Source organism: Gymnogyps californianus, chromosome Z (assembly GCF_018139145.2).
Source record: "Gymnogyps californianus isolate 813 chromosome Z, ASM1813914v2, whole genome shotgun sequence".
Classification (NCBI taxonomy): domain Eukaryota; kingdom Metazoa; phylum Chordata; class Aves; order Accipitriformes; family Cathartidae; genus Gymnogyps; species Gymnogyps californianus.
Window position 1 is genome coordinate 58018919 of NC_059500.1, and position 20482 is coordinate 58039400.

Sequence of the window (20482 nt, forward strand, 5' to 3'; positions counted from 1 at the left end):
TTGCTGCGTTTCATATATTTCTTGTAGCACTTCTAAATTCTGGAATGTGTGTTAGAGGTGGGTCTGAGCATCAGATGAACAGCTTGATTTCACTCATGGCTACGTCATCAGGTGCTTCCAGCATTTCCTCAGCAGCGAGGTGCGCAGCAGCTTATAAATGTATTATAAGCATGGTTTTATCTTAGGGAAAGGATCACCAAGTTCCTTCTTCCACCCTTCCTTGGCTGTAGTCCCCAGAGGGGAATTTTACTCTCTCTGATGCAGTGCACCCATCCAATCAAAAGACCAGGATGCACTTACATGATTTATAATAAAAAGAGCCACACTTGACTGATTTCATATTGCTGCATCGCTGTGGTGACTGTGCCCAAAACAACCAGTGAAAGAAATTACACTCAGTAGTCATATCTACAGAGGCGATTTACTGCAGTTCCTTGTACATCAACACCGGATTAATATGAGTTGGAAAAAGGAAAAACAGTGTCTTGTTTTCGGCTGGGACAGAGTTAACTTTCTTTTTAGTAGCTGGTACAGTGCTGTGTTTTGGATTTAGTGTGAGAATGATGTTGATAACACTCTGATGTTTTAGTTGTTGTTAAGTAGCGCTTATCTTAAGGCAAGGACTTTTCAGTCTCCCATGTTCTGCCAGCAAGCAGGTGTGCAAGAAGCTGGGAGGGAGCACAGCCAGGACAGCTGACCTGAACTAGCCAAAGGGGTATTCCATACCATGGAACGTCATGCCCAGTATATAAACAGGGGGGAGTTGGCAGGGCGGCGCGGATCGCGGCTCGGGAACTAACTGGGCATTGGTCAGCGGGTGGTGAGCAATTGCATTGTACATCACTGGTTTTTTTTTTCCTTCCCTCCCTTCCTTTTTTGTTATATTCCTTTTCATTACTATTATTATTATTATATTTCATTATTACTATTGTCAGTATTATATTTTACTTTAGTTATTAAACTGTTCTTATCTCAACCCACGAGTTTTACTTTTTTTTCTCTTTCCTCCTCCTCACCTCACTGGGAGGGGGAAGGGAGAAGCGGCTGCGTGGTGCTTAGTTGCTGGCTGGGGTTAAACCACGACAAACAGTTATGTGATGGCTGTTTGGTTTCCTTGTTTGAAGTTGGAACATGCTGAAATAGGATGCCATCAATGACTTAGACATGCAAGAGGTGCATCAGTGCTGCCTTCTTTAATCTTGCAGAAGGCAAATAAGAGAAAAGCATGATCAGCTGCAAAGCGAAAAGGAATAAACTGCTTACTGATGATAGGACAAAAAGTAATGAGCTGAAATTTCTATCAAGAGCAGGTAGTATAGATAATGAAAAAGACTTTCTAATGGTGTGTTAGTTAAGCATCTGAATAAAACTGTTATGGAAGTAGTGAAATCTCAGTCGCTGTAAGTCTTTAAAAACATATTTTGAGAATGTTGTAGGGGCCATCATTTATTCTGATTTGGAGCAAGTGGATGCACTGGATGGCCCCTCAAGGTCCCATCCACCCTTTTTCTCAGGTAACTATTAAACAGATAGTGTTGCTCCAGAGGGTGCTGGTAGGCCAGAAAAGAGCAAATGAAGAAAATAAGAGACAAAAGGAGGAGAGAAATACAGAAATCAGAAGGGGAGGGGGAAAAAAAAAGAAAAAGGAGCAGCATTGGACATTCCCAGCACATGTAGGAAAATATCTGTCTATCAAACTATTCTAGCTGGTAGCTCCAAAAGGAAGACAGAATATTTCTCTGCTGAATAACCCTGCACTGGTAGAAAGAGAAATGAAAAAGTTGATCCTTCTCTAATCTTGAAAATTCTGGACTCTTAATTTAAAAAACATTATTTTTCTTATTTTTCTCCAACTTTTCCCTAATAGTCTGCCTTTTCATGGTGGTTCAGAACAAACCCAAGCTATGACAGCAGCTGTTTTGGAAAAAGCTGAGCCCAAGGCTCCATTTTCTATTACACAGTAGCTTCTGTTCTCTGCAGAAGATCTCTGAATTTTATTAGTTGTCCAGAACAAAGAGAGATGCCAAAGAAGATGGCCTGGGGAAGAGCTGCATGTGTCTTTTCTTAGTTGTAAAAAGCCCATGAATGCACTAATAAATCTACAGAATTTTAAATCAATATATTCTTCTGTTTGTTTTTTTTTTAAACTTGGAGGAAATATTTTATCCAAATTTTAAAATCAAGAGCAGCTCTTCAATTTTGCCTTCTCCATACAATTGCCTTTCTGGTACCTCTTCTGTCTGTTGGAGCTTTGTTAACGTTGAATCTGCATTTGCTATGAGACTGTGTCATGCTGAACAAATGGAATAGATCAGACATAAAGACATCTACTACATAATGCAACATCTGTTGATCTGTTTTGTGTTCCACTAAGAGGCAAAATGATCCCCAATGTGCTATGCTTCCCCCAATACTTAGTGCACTTCCATTGATCTGGTATTCTGCAGGCTGAAGCTATATCTATACTTTTTAAATCTGAGTTAATTAAAGTACGTACGAGGTAGTTTTAATGTTACCTTGAGTTATCAACGCCTACTTGTGAATTGTTCTTAATTTGAAATAATTCTATGAAATTAGATTATACTGAATGTGTATACTTAAAAAAATCTTCATCTTTAGGAACAACAAAAGTGACAGAACAGCAGAATTTAGAACAGCTGCTTATGCAAATCCAGCTAGGAAAGCAAAACAAATCACTTTGTTTATCAGTTTGCTATTTTCTGTGCCCTAATGCAGGGTTTGATATGGTCATTTAAATGTTTATATTTGCAAGCTTTAGAAGCTTGAGTAGCTTTTAGCACATCTACTTAATGAGCACTAAAGATGCTCATTAGTGAGCTTCAAGTACAACCTTCTCCTGGGCTCTTTAGGTTGACTGTGAAAGAGAAGATTTGTTTATTGAGAGGTTCAGCAAAAACTAGCAAATTATTTTGTGAGCAGAGAAGTTATGAGGCTCAGTTTCATAGGGGTTTCTGTCAATGCCCCTGTGACCCTGGCTAACCCGTTTCTCTCCTCTCTTTCCCTATATCCTTTACAAGGCACCACAGCAGTACTTTAAGTTTCTCCTTGCTTTTTCCAGATCCTTTTCTGCTCTAGTCTCTACAGTTGCCCTTTCTTGTCCCCAGCGCTGTGCAATAAGAAACACTCAGCTTCCCACACCCTCACCATGCTCCCTGCTGCATTACAGCCCTGCTCCAGTCTAGCTGCTCTTAGGGAGGAGGCAACATGTTTCGGCTTGGGTCGGACCATTGCCAGAGCCAATGGATGGTGTGGCCACGGAGTGGCCCCAGGCACCAGATTGGCTGCAGCACCCCTGAGGGACCACTGACTTCTGCCTTTTCCTCCATCCTCTGACGGGGTCTCTCCCCTCTGCCTGGGCAGTGCATTTCACAACGCTTCGTGGAATGTGATTATCTTTGAGACTATTTCTTACTGTCAGATTTGATTGAAGTAGGTCAATGGCTTTAAACGATGCTGGTGGAGAAACTGACAGACAGGTAAACAGACTGTTGCCATAAACATCACTGTCTAATGCCATAAACATAATATTCTGCAAAAAACATAGTAATAGTCAATTATTCTTGTGGCAATAAACCAACGGCAACTCCTCAGCCTTAGTTTTAATGAAAACTCAGTTTCACACAATAAATTGGCCTTGAGTATAAATTATGAAAAATTAGATCCAAGTTAATGAAGTTGCCTTAGAAGTCTGGCCAGTGGCCATCAGAAATATCTGCAGTGTCAGGCATAACACTTGCTTTTCACTTCCAGAAACAAATAAGATGCTGATCTAATGAGATTTCTTCTTTGTTCAAACTTTTAATGTTAAAAAGACAAAAAAGCTTTTGATTTTGTGATTGGTCTATAACAGATGAAAAATTCAGGTGATTTGTACAGACGGGCAAAAGAAGAGGTCACAGGTCTTACTCTATGTTTATTCAGATACATAAATATATTCATTTTCTCTGGAACACGGTATGACAGTACAAATTTGTCGACCATGCTTCCATATTGTTTGTCTGGCTTATAAAACTGTCTGCTCTGAAGGAGTTGGTTATTGTCCTTTTAGTAAGAGTTTCTTTTCACTTCAATAGTATATTCTGTCTGTGGATTGGATATACAACTGGAATATCATTTTTCAGTTTGCAGTGCAGTTGCCTTGAAAATAAAATTGACTTAATCTGTTGCAGAATGGCTCTGGATTTCTTTTTCAGGAAGTTTGTTTATACTTTTCCTCAAAGAAAAATATTAAATGTTACTTTTGAAAATCATGCCTACTTCAGTGAAAGTAATTCCATCAACGTATATTCAATTATCCATGCATATCTAAGTATCTGAATACAGCATCTGACTATATTCTTTCCGCTCATATTTGTAGGGGAGGCACCTGTACAAATATACAGAAAAAACCTGATCTACCTCCCCTATAGTGTTTGTGTGCTTAATATTCCCAACACGGCTGTATTTTTACACTTTCCAAAGATGCCAACAGAAAACAGTATAAAATGAGCAAGGAGAAACAGTAAGATTTGGTAGTGAGGACTCTGAGCTGAGGTTTCAGTTCCCGGTCTCCTCAGCTTTGATGCTGGCCGAGGTGAGGAGATGCTGCTTCCTACCACTCTCAGTTCCTTTCATGCTGTTTAAGTCTGTATTATCTTGTTTCCTTTCTAGTACAGGGGCTGTTTGTTTTGGGGCATTGAAAGTTTCGGCCCCCCTCCTAGTTGTTTCCTGAAGGTAGCATTGCCGTATAATAAAAAAGTGAGGAATCACAGCTAAAGAGATCAAGGTAAGGCTTTTAGATGGTTTTATTTTCCCACAGGAACCTTATGTATTTCAATCTGATATAAGCATCTGATTCCTTCATGATATCTGGATATTCTAGGCTCTGTAAGGAAGTCATGAAGCTTTATAAAAGGAAAAATATAATATAATGCTCTGTTTATTTAATATATTGTATTTTCCTTGTTCCCTTTGACAATTACATTTCAAACACTGCAACTGCCTCTCTGTAGGCAAAATCCACCTCCTCCCCCGCCACCCCTTAGATAGGTATGACAGATTATAACTGAGGATCGTTAGTACTTGATTTGTGAGTGCAAATAATGTTTGTGTTGGAAATGTTTGACCAAAGTTTTAATTAAAGAATTCTGACCCATGGTTCACAGTATGTACAGAAAAGCTCCACATATTCAACTGACCAGGTTTGTTTAATTGACTGTTACTAGCTTAGAAGATAATTCTTAGAATGCACATCTGGTCTAATTATTAGATCACAAACTGCCTGTTTAGTCTATCTGTCTCTCTTTTAGTGATAGAATATTGGTTCTTTTTGTTTAAAATAAAAAAAAAAAGAGGTAAACTAAATAACAAAAAAGGAAATGAGACTTAAATCACAGCACTGACATGCTCTTTAAAAAAGGATTTTTCTTGCAACAGCTTTCAAGCAAATAAAAAATAATAAAGCTACACTCTGAAAGAGTTTCCTGAATTGCATAGATGTTCTGTTGTTACATATTAGCAGCATGCGAAAAGTAAAACGCATATCACTGGTAAAAGACACGTCCTCTCTGTATTCTTCAGAAAGTGTTCCAGCATTTCAATGATTGTTTTGTTTGTAAGTTAGGCTGGATAAGACCTCATTTTCTTTTCATAAACTGCAGTGTTTTATTATGCCTTTTTCTGATTGTCTTTTTTGATTAATTGCTTCTCTTTTCTTCTTCACCGTGAGCCCGTCATTTAAATATCCTTAGTCCAGATGCACATAAATCACTGGAAGTCCTGGACCAGGACAGGAACACTTACATTTTCACTTAGCTTCCACATTTAACAGCTGCTGTTTAGTAGTGTCTACAACAACTTGTCATGTCAAATATAACACAATTTATGAGCTCAGAGCTACGGGTAGGCCATGGAGGACACCACACAAAAATATGTAGATATCATTGTACCTGTGTTTTGCAAATTGGTAGGAAAACAATATAATCAGATTTTGTTGCAGGCAAGTGTTTTCTTTCAGACTTGGTTCATAATGACTACTGCACAGGGCATTTGGCAATTTTACATTATCTACTTATAAAAGTGGATTTTGTCTGCTGTTGATGGTTTACTCTTATAGCACTCTCCAAACACATGTTTTGAACTTCGTACACAAACCATTTTTCAACTCTTAATTATGTGTAGTAAAATAAAGTAGTGGAAACCACTAAGTACATGTAGGAGACAAGAGGCAGAAATCTTAACAAGCAATCAAAAGTAAGGTCATACAAACAAAATTTGAAGGGTGTTTTAGAGACTTTTGATGGCACTCTCAATGTTGACACTGACCATGATATTTTTAAGCTCTGACAGCAGCATCTTTTAATATGTGCTCTCCCCCACTTTTTTTGACATTAGTTGCATCTGCTTGATCTGTCATCTCTGGAAAGCGTGATGTGGCCTTTTCTTTTCAAACTGACGAGCCTGTAAGTTACGATGTTGTCAGAGTCAAGGCCAGAAGATTTTACCTCTTTGTTTTGCAGATCGTGAAGTGCCTTCACTGAACAGCTGCACAGAGGCAGACCCAAGCAAGGACTTTGCAGAACTGCATGAGTACATAAATCTCTGGGGCCACTGACTCAGTCAGCCAGTCAGATCAATTATGTGCCACAGCGCTTGTAATGAGATTTTCGATGTTATCAGCTAAATATTAACCCTTGGTGGCCTATTCTGGGTTTTTTTTTTTAATATGTGAGTAATTAGAATGTCGTCTTTCCAGTTTTTCAGTCTCCATTCCACTTTGGACCATAATGTAAACTCAGTGTAATTATTGAATAGATCTTGCTCCTGTTGGAAAAATACAATTTAATTTTTATGCTCACTTTTTATCTGGTTGTTAAGCTAAGAAAATTCTTAGACCATTCTTTGATTCAGTTTTCTTTCCAGATGCTGCCAGCTACTGCTGTGGTTTTCAATAGCGGGGATTTCATAGAATGCTTCTAGGCTATATGCCCATGAAAATAATTAATACAAATAAATCTTTCATCCATAGACCTTAGTTAGCCATGTAGGACTCTACATATCCATTTGAAAAATGTCTAGTGGCCATTAAATTCAGGAGGGTCGCAAATCACTGACCTATTGCATCCCAGCACTACTTTTGATTTTTTCTGACTCCATAGTATTACAAGGGCAACGGGAAGATTGCAAACGTATGTATAAAAGAATCTTACATCCAAGCATTTAGAGCAAGTGTTGGTTTCTGCAGGATTGAGGGTGCCATATGAGTCCTGGTATCTCTGCTTACAAGTAGATGTAGATCTATATCAGATCTTTAACTGAAAGGAGAAAATATTCCAAATCCAATTTAGATGAAGAAATGTGACAAAAGCAGCCATTTATAGGGAAATTAAACATTTGAGCTTTTGATTACAAAGCACAGCTCTTTTCAAGTTTTGCATCTGAACCCTGGACAAAATTTGACCTGTGTACCTCTACATTAATTTCTAGTAGTCTTGGGCAGTTTTCTCTGAATAAGGGTCATAAGTGCACATAAGGGAAGTACAGAACATTCTAGCCTGGAATATGCATATTTACTTACTTAATAATTTAAATTGCAACATGGTGTTTCTCATTTTAAATTTCAGAAACACAATTAACATAAGTTTTAAGAGAGTTTTTGCACAGATTTGTATTTTATAAAGTATGAGGTAGAGAGGAAGAAAGCTATTTTGAGGATACACAAGTAGAGTGTTTCAGAAACACTGATTTAAGATCTAAGCAGAAAATTACAGGTTTGCCCTGGAAAATTTTCAAAATCTATGCTCATTATCCAGGGACTGTAATGAGTGAGGACATACCCACTTCCCAAGGAGTATAACAATATTGGCATTCAGAATGAAGCCACGTAGAAGTTATTCAGGCTTGATTCCTGGTAATAGGTGTCTGAAGTCTGGCAAAATTACTCAGGACGGACACAAAACTCTTAATGGTGACCTTAGTCAGGACATTGCAATTCTGTGTTGAAGTGCTTTGAGATTTAGTAGGTTTCCAGCCCTACTGGGTAGTTCCATTGCATTTGTATTCAGAATTGCTAAGATGCAAAATTGGATCCTGCATGGTGGTGGCCAGGTGGAGACATTGACATCATCACGACGTCTTAGCAAAGTGCATTTCTATTACTTCTCCCTAGTTGGAGAATGGAAAATTCGAAGTGGCCAAAGTTAAACAAACAGAAGTAGAGGACTGCAGGGTTGTCTCCACTCCTCAGCAGTGATACCCTCTATTCCTTTCCTGTAAGTGGAACACTTTGCTCTTAGCCCTTATTTTCATGCAGTATCATATCAATTGGTACAACAAATAGTTTAAATCAGGGGATCAATCTAGGAAGGGCTCACAAAGCTCTGTGTGATGATCCCACATCAGGTGAGCACCTCTCCAGGGCCAAGCGGGTATTGGAGAACAACCCTCATTCTCTTAGGAATGAGGTGCAGGTATACCAAGAAACTGTGTAGAGGGTTTTGCACAAATTTGATGTTTATCTTTTCCCTCTCCCCTTATGGGGTGATGGCTCTGCGTTTCACGTCAATGTCTTTCTTTATGGATTTGGACAGTACAGTCTTCTCCCAAACTCTGTATATTTGGGCTCTGATTTTTCTCTTATTTTCATGCCTCTCCAGTGTTAGTGAGGTCGTTCAGCACTGAGTTAAGACTTAACCTGTGTAAGTACTACTGTTCCTGTTTTGTAGATAGGAACAGAGCATATAAATACACAGAAAAGCACAACAAAACACTGCAGATTGCCAATAACTCAACATGTAATTGGATGATGTTAGGGAGAGTGGTGGCTTGGAGAGCCAGTGAATAAACAAACATGTAAGATAAATAACTTAAGAGGGAGAGGAATCTTCATCTCCTGTCAGCTGGTTTGGTGTCGGCTGACTCTTACAGCTGCCGTTCAAACCAGACTGTTTTCTGCAAAGTGCACTTACCCAAGATCTTTTTTCTTTTTAAGATTTTTTTTTTTATATACAGGTAATTATTAAAATTTATTTGTTTCAGCACTGCTTTACATGAGTAAAAATGTAATTTGTCCAGCTCTGTGAAGTGTACAGGAATCCTCGTTATCATACCTTTCTCAGTCATACAGTCAGTGCAGAAGAGGCAAAACCAATTCTGAAAATGCCGTAAGCTGCCTATTGTGAAAGCTCTTCTACTCTTTTGCCACTGTTATAACTATTGCGTGTTTGGAATAGTCCACTGAAGGGGAGAATATGGGGCAAATATGTAGAAAATTTATAAAGGTCAATTTATTTTGCAAGTCCTTTCTCTCTGGTTCTGTATAGCTTCTCTTCTGCCCTGTAAGGCTTCATAAAATGTGAACTGCTAATGAGTGATTTTGCCTTATTCATGTCTCTGTTTTATTTAATTGGCCCAGTATCCTTCCCAGTAAAGAAAATGGAAGTGCAAGAATAGCTTCCTTTGTTGAAGTCAAGACGCAGACGTGCCATTCCCATTAGGCTCAGTACTGACAAGTCTTTTCATGTATTCATGTTTATCTAGCTAGGAAGGCAAGTGAGATCATAAATAATTGTAAACAGGCCACTAAAACATCCTTTGCCACCTCTAGCATCTGCCAAGATTAGACAGATGACATGACCAGGCGGTTGGGTACCTGCAGTTCTCTTATTAGGAATTACTGCTTTAATTCTTTTATATGATTACATCTGTTCATCTCTTCTGCCATTTTAAAGATTAACTTCTTGCCTGTATTGGCTACTGTGAGTCACAGCGTCTTGATACAGCCATACTTTAGGGCTAAATGAACGTCAGATTTCAGACAGACCATTGCAATCCATGCACACAATGACTTAGATGCTTCCGTTGTCTTTTCTTCCGGCAGCGTTGCTAGGTATTCTTATTTGTAACTATTTTTCATGGTTATTCTATCAGACCTGTCACAGATACATTAGCACTTCCATAGCAAGGAAACAAACCTAACAGCTCTATATTCTGTGCAGAGTATGCATAAGTTTAAGTGAAAGGCTGACATATCATTACTAAGCCTTGAATTTTGGGCACGTACCACACCATATCATTTTCTGACGTATGGGGATATACAAACTTCCTCCTCAATGAAAAGTAAAACTGGGCAGCACTACAGCAGGTATTAGAAACATTTAAGAAGTGGTTTATTGTTGTCACTGTTCAGAGGTACTACAGCTGGAGACCTCACCCAGACTACAGTGCTGTGCACTGGAAAAAGGAGTTGTGTCTGATGGTATTAGAGAGCAAGTTGTTTTCTATGCAAGGTCAGCCCTGCTTGCAGCTGTCCTGGGGCTTGTCTGAATGGCAGATAATGTTACCAGAGCGATCAGAGACCTGATAGTCTCAGGTCTTCAGATGAAGATGAATGCCAGCACAGGGAAGTGATGAGTGTCAGAGGCTGACAACCCCCTCCTCTGCGGGAGAGGAAATATGTCTTTAGAAAATGCTTTGTTCCTTTTAATCACAGTTTTGAGTGTCAGCAGACCAAGTCTGAGTTTAATGTATTTGTAAAATATATCTTTTTAACACTATTACTTTCTTCTTTCATTGAACTGTTGATCCTCATGGCTCCCAGGGACTAACAACATCAGCTAGAGAGCCAGGCAGATGCGGACAAGAGTTAGAGAGTCTTCTACAGGCATCTTTGTTAAGGTACCTCCATCATGGCCTGCCACACTTCAGCTATTTTATTTCCAGATTCCTTCTGCAGAAATTACCAGCAGCTGACCTGCTGAGCCAGTGGGTTTGTAGAGTATCTATCTAGGCTGAAAATATCACTGCCTTTCCCATGTGATATTAATAATCTAATCACAGGAAAGACGAGCATTCTACTTTGTATTACTGGAATTTCACGTCAATACAATTACAGAATGATTCTGAAGGCATTACTTCTGCATTTGTTAGAAACCATGTATTTCACTCAGTCTTGTAAGAATGTCTGAGCTTCCTCAGCTATATAACTTACCTGATTTTTTTTTTTTCGGTTTCAGTAATGTTTTACCATTATTCTAATCAGCACTACCAAAATATATGGGCTCAAATCCCATGTCACTCACAGTTAAACTTGGTAATGCCAGGACAGATTAAATGTGAGTGCAAAAGTAAAGTATTTCAGTGCTGCCAGCTGCGAAATATTTCCAGTCCTCCTCATAATTTTGATTTAGCTTAGATTCGGGAAATACTCAACAAAAGAACATTTAGTAGAAGTCTTTCTGCAGAATTTTTTTAAATTTATTATTTGTATTAAGTGCGGTAACAGTGCCACCACGTGGCAATTTAAAGCAATCACACATTTTAATTACTGGAAATTTTTCAAATTTAAAACATTAAGAATTGAGGCTAGAAGGCTGAGTTCTGACCACAGATTGTATGGTAAAACAGAAATAAGAAAAGTCATAAAATCATAGAAAGGATTCTGCAGAAGAATCTATCGAGTCTATGAATTCCTGTAGATTCCTTGGCTATCTTTCTCCTCCACCCCTAATTTTAGGGATATTCTTGCATCTACTCCCTCCTTTGATCTACCGAAAGACAGAAGTTTACGCAGACTTGGCTTTTGACAATTTCTGACACTGCCATGAATCTAGTTCCTCTGATTCCTACTGAATGACTAACAAAAATTGTTATCAAGAATGGTCAGTCATTAGCTAACCATGCCATAAAATCCCTATATTCGGTTAGGCTTTCTTTGACCACATTAGTCTCTTAGAAAGGTGTTTCACAAGTTTATTCCTCTAGTATTTAGAAGCCTTCCCCTTGCCAGCCAGTATTTATACAGAGCCTGTAGGGACCAGTATTTTTCATTGCCCATATTGCACTTTAGTGTAACCCTTATGGATTTGTAGAGAGCTATCATGTTCCCTTTCAGCCTTCATTTTGGAAAGTTAAGCAAATCATCCCCATTAGTCTGCTCTCTAGTAACCTAGCCACTGTAAAAGATGATCCTTGTCCTTGAAGATACCTGCTGTTTATCAGGTAATACACCTTTATAAAATTCAGCATAATATGCACTGGTATACCTCTATATTTATTCAGAAAGTCTATGACAGAAATGCTCTTTTCTCTCCTTTGGAGCAAGAGCTTGTTTATAATATCCTTTTAATTTATTAATATTATGGAGCAGGTGATATGCTGTGTTGGGAGGGAAGATTTTGTTGACATTGAATTCAACATGTAAACTGGTGATTAGATATCGATTAGCATCTTGTTCATTTTGGTTTTTCTCTGCTGTGTGCTGCTATGTTTCTGTAGTCAGTAATTGTGATGTCTGTGGTTCACTTGGCCTTTTCCAGCATTCAGTAAAGTGGGAGGGTGGTATTCAGCGCAAAGGTTGCTGCAACAGCTTCAAATTCGGTCACTGCGGGTTTTATATTGTTCTACAGCACATCATTCCCAAGATGCATTTGGGCCAAGTGTTTTGCAATTCATAAAACGTTGGGACTTGCCACCATTTTCAAGATAAATGACTGTCGAATACTGCATAGCCAGGGAGCAAGGGTGAAGTTTAGCTCTAGGTTGCTGTGCAGTGCTCTGAACACAACCATGTAGAGCTGCTCTGTCTTTGCTGTTGTGTCATAAATCAGGGAATGGAGAAGCAAATTGAGTTACAGCCAAGAACACACTTCCATTTGGTTTCAAGACTTACGTACAATAGGAATGAAAGCCACTTTGTGAGCTAAATTCAGAGCTACCCTAATGGCTTCATTTTCCAGATTAGCTCATGATCTAGGAAAATGGGCTGTGTTAAACATAAGAATAAATCTAAACTTGCTCTGCATTTAAAATATGTGTTTGTTTTGCTGATTTAGTGCTGGTGCTGGAATAGACAGGAGAGCAGCCTCAAGAAAGCTGTGTTGCAGCTGGCTTTTTTTCTACAAATTGCTTCTTATAATCCTGACATTCACTATTATCATCAATTCAGCAGATATGTTAAATCACAAGATAAATTGCAGCAACTAATACAATACATAGAGAAAAAGATGGAATAAGAGGAATAAAAACCATAATGAACATTTCACTTGACATGCCCCTCAGGTATTTTGAGGAGTAAAAAAGATGTTTTGCAGGTTGTCAGGATGACAGCAGGATGAATGGTGCACTCAATGCTTTTAATTAAGTGTAGTATGGTTTACTTATATTAATAAATGACACCTTAAAATAAATTATCACCAGTGTTGTCCAGGACTGGCTACAGAGTACAAGATGTTGCTGTTGTTTTATAACAGGTATAAAGCCAGGTTGATTTCATTTACCACAGAAGTGCCCTTTGTGCAGATCAATCTCATAAAACATAAACCAGAGCAGTGAAAGGCACATTGTCTAAATATACCAGTAGCTCTGTGTATTTCTGGGACAGTTTATACTGACAAGAGCCCGTACCCTGACCATGCTGGTCTGAAAGATGAAAACCCCTGTCCTGTGCCACCTTCCCCATAGCACTAGCAGTTGCACAGCTGCCCAGCGAGTCAGATCAGCTCACTGCTCTGACCAAAAATTAACTTAAGCAAAAGGAAATAATTTCGCAAGTTCTGTATCAGGTGAATTTGTACTATACTTTAGTACAATACCTCTTCTGAAGAACTACTTAATAGGCCATTTGGTACCACGTTGTGCCAGTTGTTTACTGACATCCAGACAGATTTAATTAACCATATCTTTTGTCTAAAAAAATCAGTTAGCAAAGAAATATATCAGATTAGTCTGGCGTCAGCTCTTTCATTAGCCAGGATTACATTTTCTTCCAGTAACCTCTTCTGTCCTTTATCATTATTCTTATCTTCCACTCATCTTTTAATAAGTTATCCTTGAAAATTTTACTTGAGAATTTCTGCTGTATTGAAGCCAGACTAAAAGGCCAGGTAGTTACCCAAATAATATTTTTCTCTTTCTTAAGAGAAATTCTTAGGTTTCTTACAATTCTAGCATTACAATAGTCCAGTCATAATATACCAAACAATCAGATATTTTATTAAAAAGCTGCATTACCAGCCCTGCAGTTTCACATACAGGTTTTCCAATATTTCCTTGTGTGTTCTTCTCAGTGTATTTGAACACTGGCTTCTACAGCATAAGTCAGCACTCAGATGTATCTCAAGATCAATTTTTCAGATGAGGAGAGTTGTTTTCCTGTTGTTCTTTTTTCTTAATCTCTTTATATAATCATAAATTCTCTCTCTACTTCAGTGTTAAGGTTGCTCATCTCAGATAAAAGTTTAAATACTGAGGTTTTTTTCCTGTACATCTAGTTATGGGACGGGGGGGACAAGTGCCATTTTACTTCTAACAGAATTTAAGGAGTGGTATAGTGCTCTGGAACAAGATGGAAACAGAAGTTAGGCACTGTAAATGCTTTATTTGTTGCACCGTATTACATTAGGAGACTCTTATTAAGAGTATTGAAATTAACTCTTTGTAGAAAAAGTTAATAATGAGGAGGGCTGTAAAACTCCATAAAATATATCACCTAAGTGTAGATTTTTAATTCTCCCTTCTTCCAGTATTCATAGAAAACTATTTCTTTGTATATGTATTCTTGTGTATGGTGATGGTGTCCCTGTTTGGTTCATGTAACTACCTTCGTGCAGATTTTGCTAAGAGACTTGAAAGAGGCTTCTTCATCCCTGTGTAAGGAAATCTCCCACCCTGCATAATATGGCCAGTTTGCAGCATGACTAGTCACATGCAAGAGGCTGAAATTCATAGTGTAAGATTATTTGTGAAATCATCGATATTTGTGGAAATAGAAGAGATCGATCAGACTTCATTTAAATACACGTATCATTAAGCATCTCCAAGAAGGTGCAGTCTCCCACATACAATACTCCTTATTTCTCTACATTTTGTGAATTTCTGCTTTCACAGGATGGAGTTTCAGCATGGGGTCTGCCTACCAGTTCCACAGCTGGCGAGTATTTGTGATCGTCTGTGCACTGCCTTGTGTCTCTTCTGTGGTAGCCCTCACCTTTATGCCAGAAAGCCCACGGTTCTTGCTGGAGGTATAACTTTCCAAACAGTTTTTAATTTCCAGTTAAAATTATTTCTGTGTTTGCATCATGACCTCTATATAACAGGCATTAAGATTGTTCAGTGACCAGTGAATATCTTAATCTGTGTGTATGTTTTGTTTAAATGTTTTGATCAAACATTTAGGTTGGAAAACATGATGAAGCTTGGATGATACTCAAGCAAATTCATGACACAAACATGCGAGCTCGTGGTCAGCCTGAGAAAGTCTTCACAGTGAGTATTGCTTTTAAAGCTAATTGCTTAGCACATCAGCAAGCTTGCTGACTGGCAAGGTCTGGAGGGCTTAAGTAATCAATATTAATACTCTGCATGACAAAGGCAACCATTTGCACTCTAAATACCTAAATATAAGAACAGAATTCCTACTGAAATTGTTATATATACAGCAGATGTTAAGATATCAGCCTTTGGCCAGCATATTCTTGAGCATATGAACCCACAATGTGGTAATTTTCTCTGCTGTACAAAGGTACTTAATAGACTCCATCTGTGTTTTATTTATTAAGTTTACTTCACTCTTAATAATAACAGTAGGCACATAGAAGTCCAAATGAGTTGGCTGTTATGTCTTTAAAGCTTTTAAATTTTTTTTCATTTTTATCAACTAAAATAATAATTTGAAAAAATTCATTTTTACTTCTGTGAAATAGTAATTTCAGACATTTAATTTTCTCAAAATATCTTGGAAGCTCAACTGCATCTTGTTGACTTGCAGGTCTAATGATAAGGTCATATTCAAAGTATTGATGGGTTGCTTCTATTTGGAGGAGAAATCGGCAATTCAGATGTGGGACTTTTTCATGACGTCTTCCTTATTTATGAAGAATATACACAACAATTTTGTCTTTCTGGGTACAGTAGGACAAAACAGCAGAAGGCATTTGCTTGCTTTGAAACCCAGTCTACCTTTCCAGCTTGTGCTGTGCTGTGGGAGTGCTGGCACTCTGCTCCCTCTCAGAGCCACGTGTGGGATGTTTTTACTCTTCCAGAGGCTGTCTTCTTACTTTAATGCACATATAACTCAATTAAGAAATCCTCTTAAAGGTTCTGCATTTGCAGGCAGTCTCAAGGAATGATCATCTGACCACGTAACTTTATTCCATTGAAACTTACAGTTTATTGCCTTGGATGTAGTTTCCGTTGCCTCCACTTAATTTTTTCCACAAAGAAGCTCAAGAACTCCTATATTTAGGCTGAAAGAAGGCTGGTTAGCACATCTATCATGTTAAATCCACATTTCTCGATACACCGGTGACCTACCCCTAATCCCATCTAACCTAATATTTTATTTTCTAAATAAAAAGTAAAAGTAAGTAAAGAGATTTGCCTAACACCATACAACTTGGGTGTAATTTCACAATTGGTTCTTGCTGATCTGAGCTGCTTTCAGACCGAGTATGCCTGCTCCCGGTCACTCTTTGTTTTTCTTCTGCCAGCGTTGATATTCGTTGACTGATTGCACAGTCAGCCATAGCACAGACTCTGTCCCCCTACAGTGTTGGTTTAGGCATGAGGAAGAAGACAGAAATGTGCTGGAACAAAAGGTGGGAGGAAGGATCAGCCACAGTCTCACATCAGTTTGACGTAATCGTAACCATGTCCTAAAGCAGCCGTGGAGAAGAAAACAAAGCACATGCTTGTTGTTTCCAGTTCTTGTGATCTAACAAGTCTTTCTCTCTACGGTTGTTAAAATGTGACACTGAATCATGTTGAACTCAGCACTTTATTTATAGCTATTTTTGTTAATTGGTCAGCCATGAATAAGGCATGAATAACGAAAAAACAACGCTTTCTTGGGATTTTTGCCAGTTTCTGCCATGAACATTGGGAAAACTCAGCTCTAGATAGAGAGGAGTTGAAGGATTAGAAATACTGTACTGTATGTCAAGGTTACAGATGTACAGAAGTCCCTATTTTTAGCTTGCTTTAATATGATTAGAAAATGCATCATTATCTCCTCATTGGACAATATCAGCACTTCGTCTTATAAAACCCAGAAAGCAAAGAACTTATGCATAATTTGTTTGGGACATCCTTTTAGTCTCTCTTTTTTTCAATATAAGTTAGTCCTGGATATTGTGACATTTTGTCTCAGCAATTTATTCACATAGCGCTCTGTCCTGGTTTTGGCTGAGATAGAGTTGATTTTCTTCCTAGTAGCCGGTATAGTGCTGTGTTTTGGGTTTAGTGTGAGAATACTGTTGATAACACTCTGATGTTTTAGTTGTTGCTAAGTTGCGCTTATCTTAAGCCAAGGACTTTTCAGTTTCCCATGCTCTGCCAGCAAGCGGGTGTGCAAGAAGCTGGGAGGGAGCATAGCCAGGACAGCTGACCCAAAGTAGCCAAAGGGGTATTCCATACCATGGAACGTCATGCCCAGTATGTAAACAGGGGGGAGTTGGCCGGGAGGGGCGGATCGCTGCTCTGGCATCAGTCAGCGGGTGGTGAGCAATTGCATTGTGCATCACTTGTCTTTTCTTGGGTGTTATTTCTTTTTTTTAATATATTCATTTTCGTTACAATTATTGTTATTATTATTATATTATTATTATTATTATTATTATTATTATTAGTTAGTAGTGTATTTTATTTTACTTTAATTATTAAACTGTTCTTATCTCAACCCACGAGTTTTACTTTTTTTTTCCTCCCCCTCCCCACCCCACTGGGAGGGGGGAGGGGGAAGCGGCTGCGTGGTGCTGAGTTGCTGGCTGGGGTTAAACCACGACCCCCTCCTAAACCCCATTGCTTCATCCAGTACCATTCTGTGACTTATGCTTTATTATTTTCCTCCACTTCATGTCACTAGTTACATCAGATACACTTTGATAGTATGTTTTCTAACTCTGCAGCTAATGTAACTTTTTCTCCATTACTGCTATAGTTTTAGTATGCTTTCTTTTTATGTGTTTTCCTAATTATATTGATATCATCTTTACCTAGAAGCTTTTCTCACAAGTCATGTTTATTCTTGTTACACATATTATTGAGGATTTTCTCTTCAAACCTTTAGAACAGAGAAGGCATCAACTGATGAACAGTTGGGTTTAGAGTTAGGAACTCCAAAGTGGATGTATTCTAGTTACTGACTGTGGAGGTGGTGGCTCTTAATACTTTTGACAATCTCTTCTGAGAGCAGTGACACTAACAGAGACAGTAGTAAGATGATAGTGTCTCCTATTATGGGACTACCCAAGTTAAACATTTATGTACGTGCTTAATTACCTTCCTGGATCCTTAAAATATACATTCATTAGATTTGTTGGTTTAAATGTTTAAGTAAAAAAAAATCTTTGTATCCTTAAGTTCTCTCCACTCTTTCATTGCCATATATTAATTAATCTTTTTTTCTGCAAACGTTTTCCTTTGCAGCATGTCTTGGTTTTGTAAAATTCAAACATTGCATATTTCTAGCCATTGTTTTTAAACAGAAGTTCCATTTTCATTAAAATAGGTATTCTTTATTGTTCTTTCTTTCATTCTTCATATACTGACAGCTGAATTTGCATGGTCCAGATGGACCATTGTCCTAATTCAATAGGACTTTTCTTATGTTAAACAACCATCAAGGCCAGGGGCTTTTTGTCCCCAGCCACATACAGTGGTCCTAGGATGTAGACATGTTTCCTCCAGCCTCCACAGCTCCAAATGAGTCAGGTGACCAGGAAGGTGAAAAGGCTGCCCCTGAACCTACAAGAGTGGTACTGGTTTATACAGCATGATTCAAAAGGCATGCCCTTTCTGCCTGGAGGTGTGGCATGTGAGGTTGTCTGTATGTACAAGGTCTTAAATAATCTTGGAGCACTCAACCCAGTCTTTTGTATAACGTTTCATAAAAGCAGTTTAAGAAAAGCTTAAAATCAACGGAATGATGTAGATAGGATTGTTGCTATTGGAAGAGGCATGACAAGAAGGCTACAGGCTTTTGATATAGTCATGGTTTGGCAAGACAGTGAGCTACAGTATTTCAGAAATGAGGGTGGTTATAGCTAAAACTGCTTAGTGGGCTTTTGTTTGTTCTTGTTCACAGGATGAGGCTGCTGGTGCATCTTAAACAGTGTACATCTGTAAAAGCAGTAGGCTGAAAACTAGAGCTTTACCATCAATACTGCTATTCCCTGATGTCCTGTAATCCACTATGATACATCTGTGGGTGGTGGTGTCCTCATTCTGTTAAGAAGAAACACAAGCTATTGCTACCTTCAGAAACTGCAGCCAAATGTTGAACACTCAGTCTCTTGCTCCCTCCCTCCTTATATGTCAGTCCCTTTCCCCATTTTATTTATTTTCTTTGCATTCTCTATTTGTCTTCTTTTTAAATAAACTGTGGATGAATACACTGCCTTTTGTGATATTGCTATGAACCTGGGACTAGAGCAGAAGCCAAAACCAAAACCATACAATGATGTGAGTTTGTCAGGTCCTGTGTATGGAAAGACCAGATACCACATTCTTGTTCTGCTACACAGAGAAGTGCAAGTGAAAATTAGCATTGTAGGCAACATCCCATTCTCTGTTACCGGTAATTCTGTATTTTTCCCTGATGTCTGTTTATCTCATTTCACTTCAGATGAAGTAGATGATTGCTCATAACAGCAATAACATGCGTGGTTCCAGATCATTTCACCTAACTTTTTCTCTCTTCATTAAAAGGGATAGTTAAAGTCAACATCCAAAAGACAAAGAGAGTTCCATGTCTAACACTACAGGAAATAAGAACAAAAGAAAGATGTTATTCTACTATTAATTCTTGACATTTCATATACTTCTATTTTAATTACGGTATCTTTAATCAATAGACTTTCAACAATGTTGTGATAGCAAGCCAGAAACAACTTGATAGCAAACTCTGGACATGGTTAGCTGAGGGTTTAAATAATGTTTTATCTTTTGTGGTGTTAGGGGTACATAGAGCAACACTCTAGCAGAACCTGACAGTAACAGCTTGTTTCAGTCAGAGGAAATGGATTTCCTGCATGCTTTGAAAGTAGAGCTTTTTCAATACAGTTGCATCCATAATGAACTTTGGCATTCTAGTGTACTACTATTCCTTTGTATTTCTGAAGCATTTCTAGTGTAGACACAGGTTTAATATTTGCTCATTTTTAGTTTATGGGATTTATTAAAACCTTCCACTACTCCTCAACAGGCAGTTAATGATTCAAGAAAATGCAAATATTTGCTGTTCTGTTTTTATTTCTAGGTTAACAGAATCAAAACTCCAAAGCAGATAGACGAGCTCATAGAAATACAGAGCGATACAGGAACTTGGTACAGGAGGTGTTTTGTTAGAATTCGCACAGAGCTATACGGTGTAAGTAACAACATCTCTGTTCATTCTGTAATTACCTTTCTTCTTTTTAATTAACTTTCAAAAATGGGATGGATTGATTGAGCTCATGCTGGTGATAGCTGCAATGCTACATTTTCCATG

The 20482-nt window shown here is 38.2% G+C and overlaps 1 protein-coding gene across 1 annotated transcript in view; it reads left to right on the top strand.

The window, feature by feature from the left end:
* The window catches only part of SV2C (synaptic vesicle glycoprotein 2C), an 83628-nt gene that overhangs the window by 44778 nt on the left and 18368 nt on the right, over window positions 1–20482 (top strand). Inside the window, exons 4-6 of the mRNA XM_050913186.1 lie at window positions 14884–15017; window positions 15172–15261; window positions 20252–20362. Coding sequence (XP_050769143.1) covers window positions 14884–15017; window positions 15172–15261; window positions 20252–20362 — 335 coding nt within the window. The remainder of the gene's footprint in view (window positions 1–14883; window positions 15018–15171; window positions 15262–20251; window positions 20363–20482) is intronic.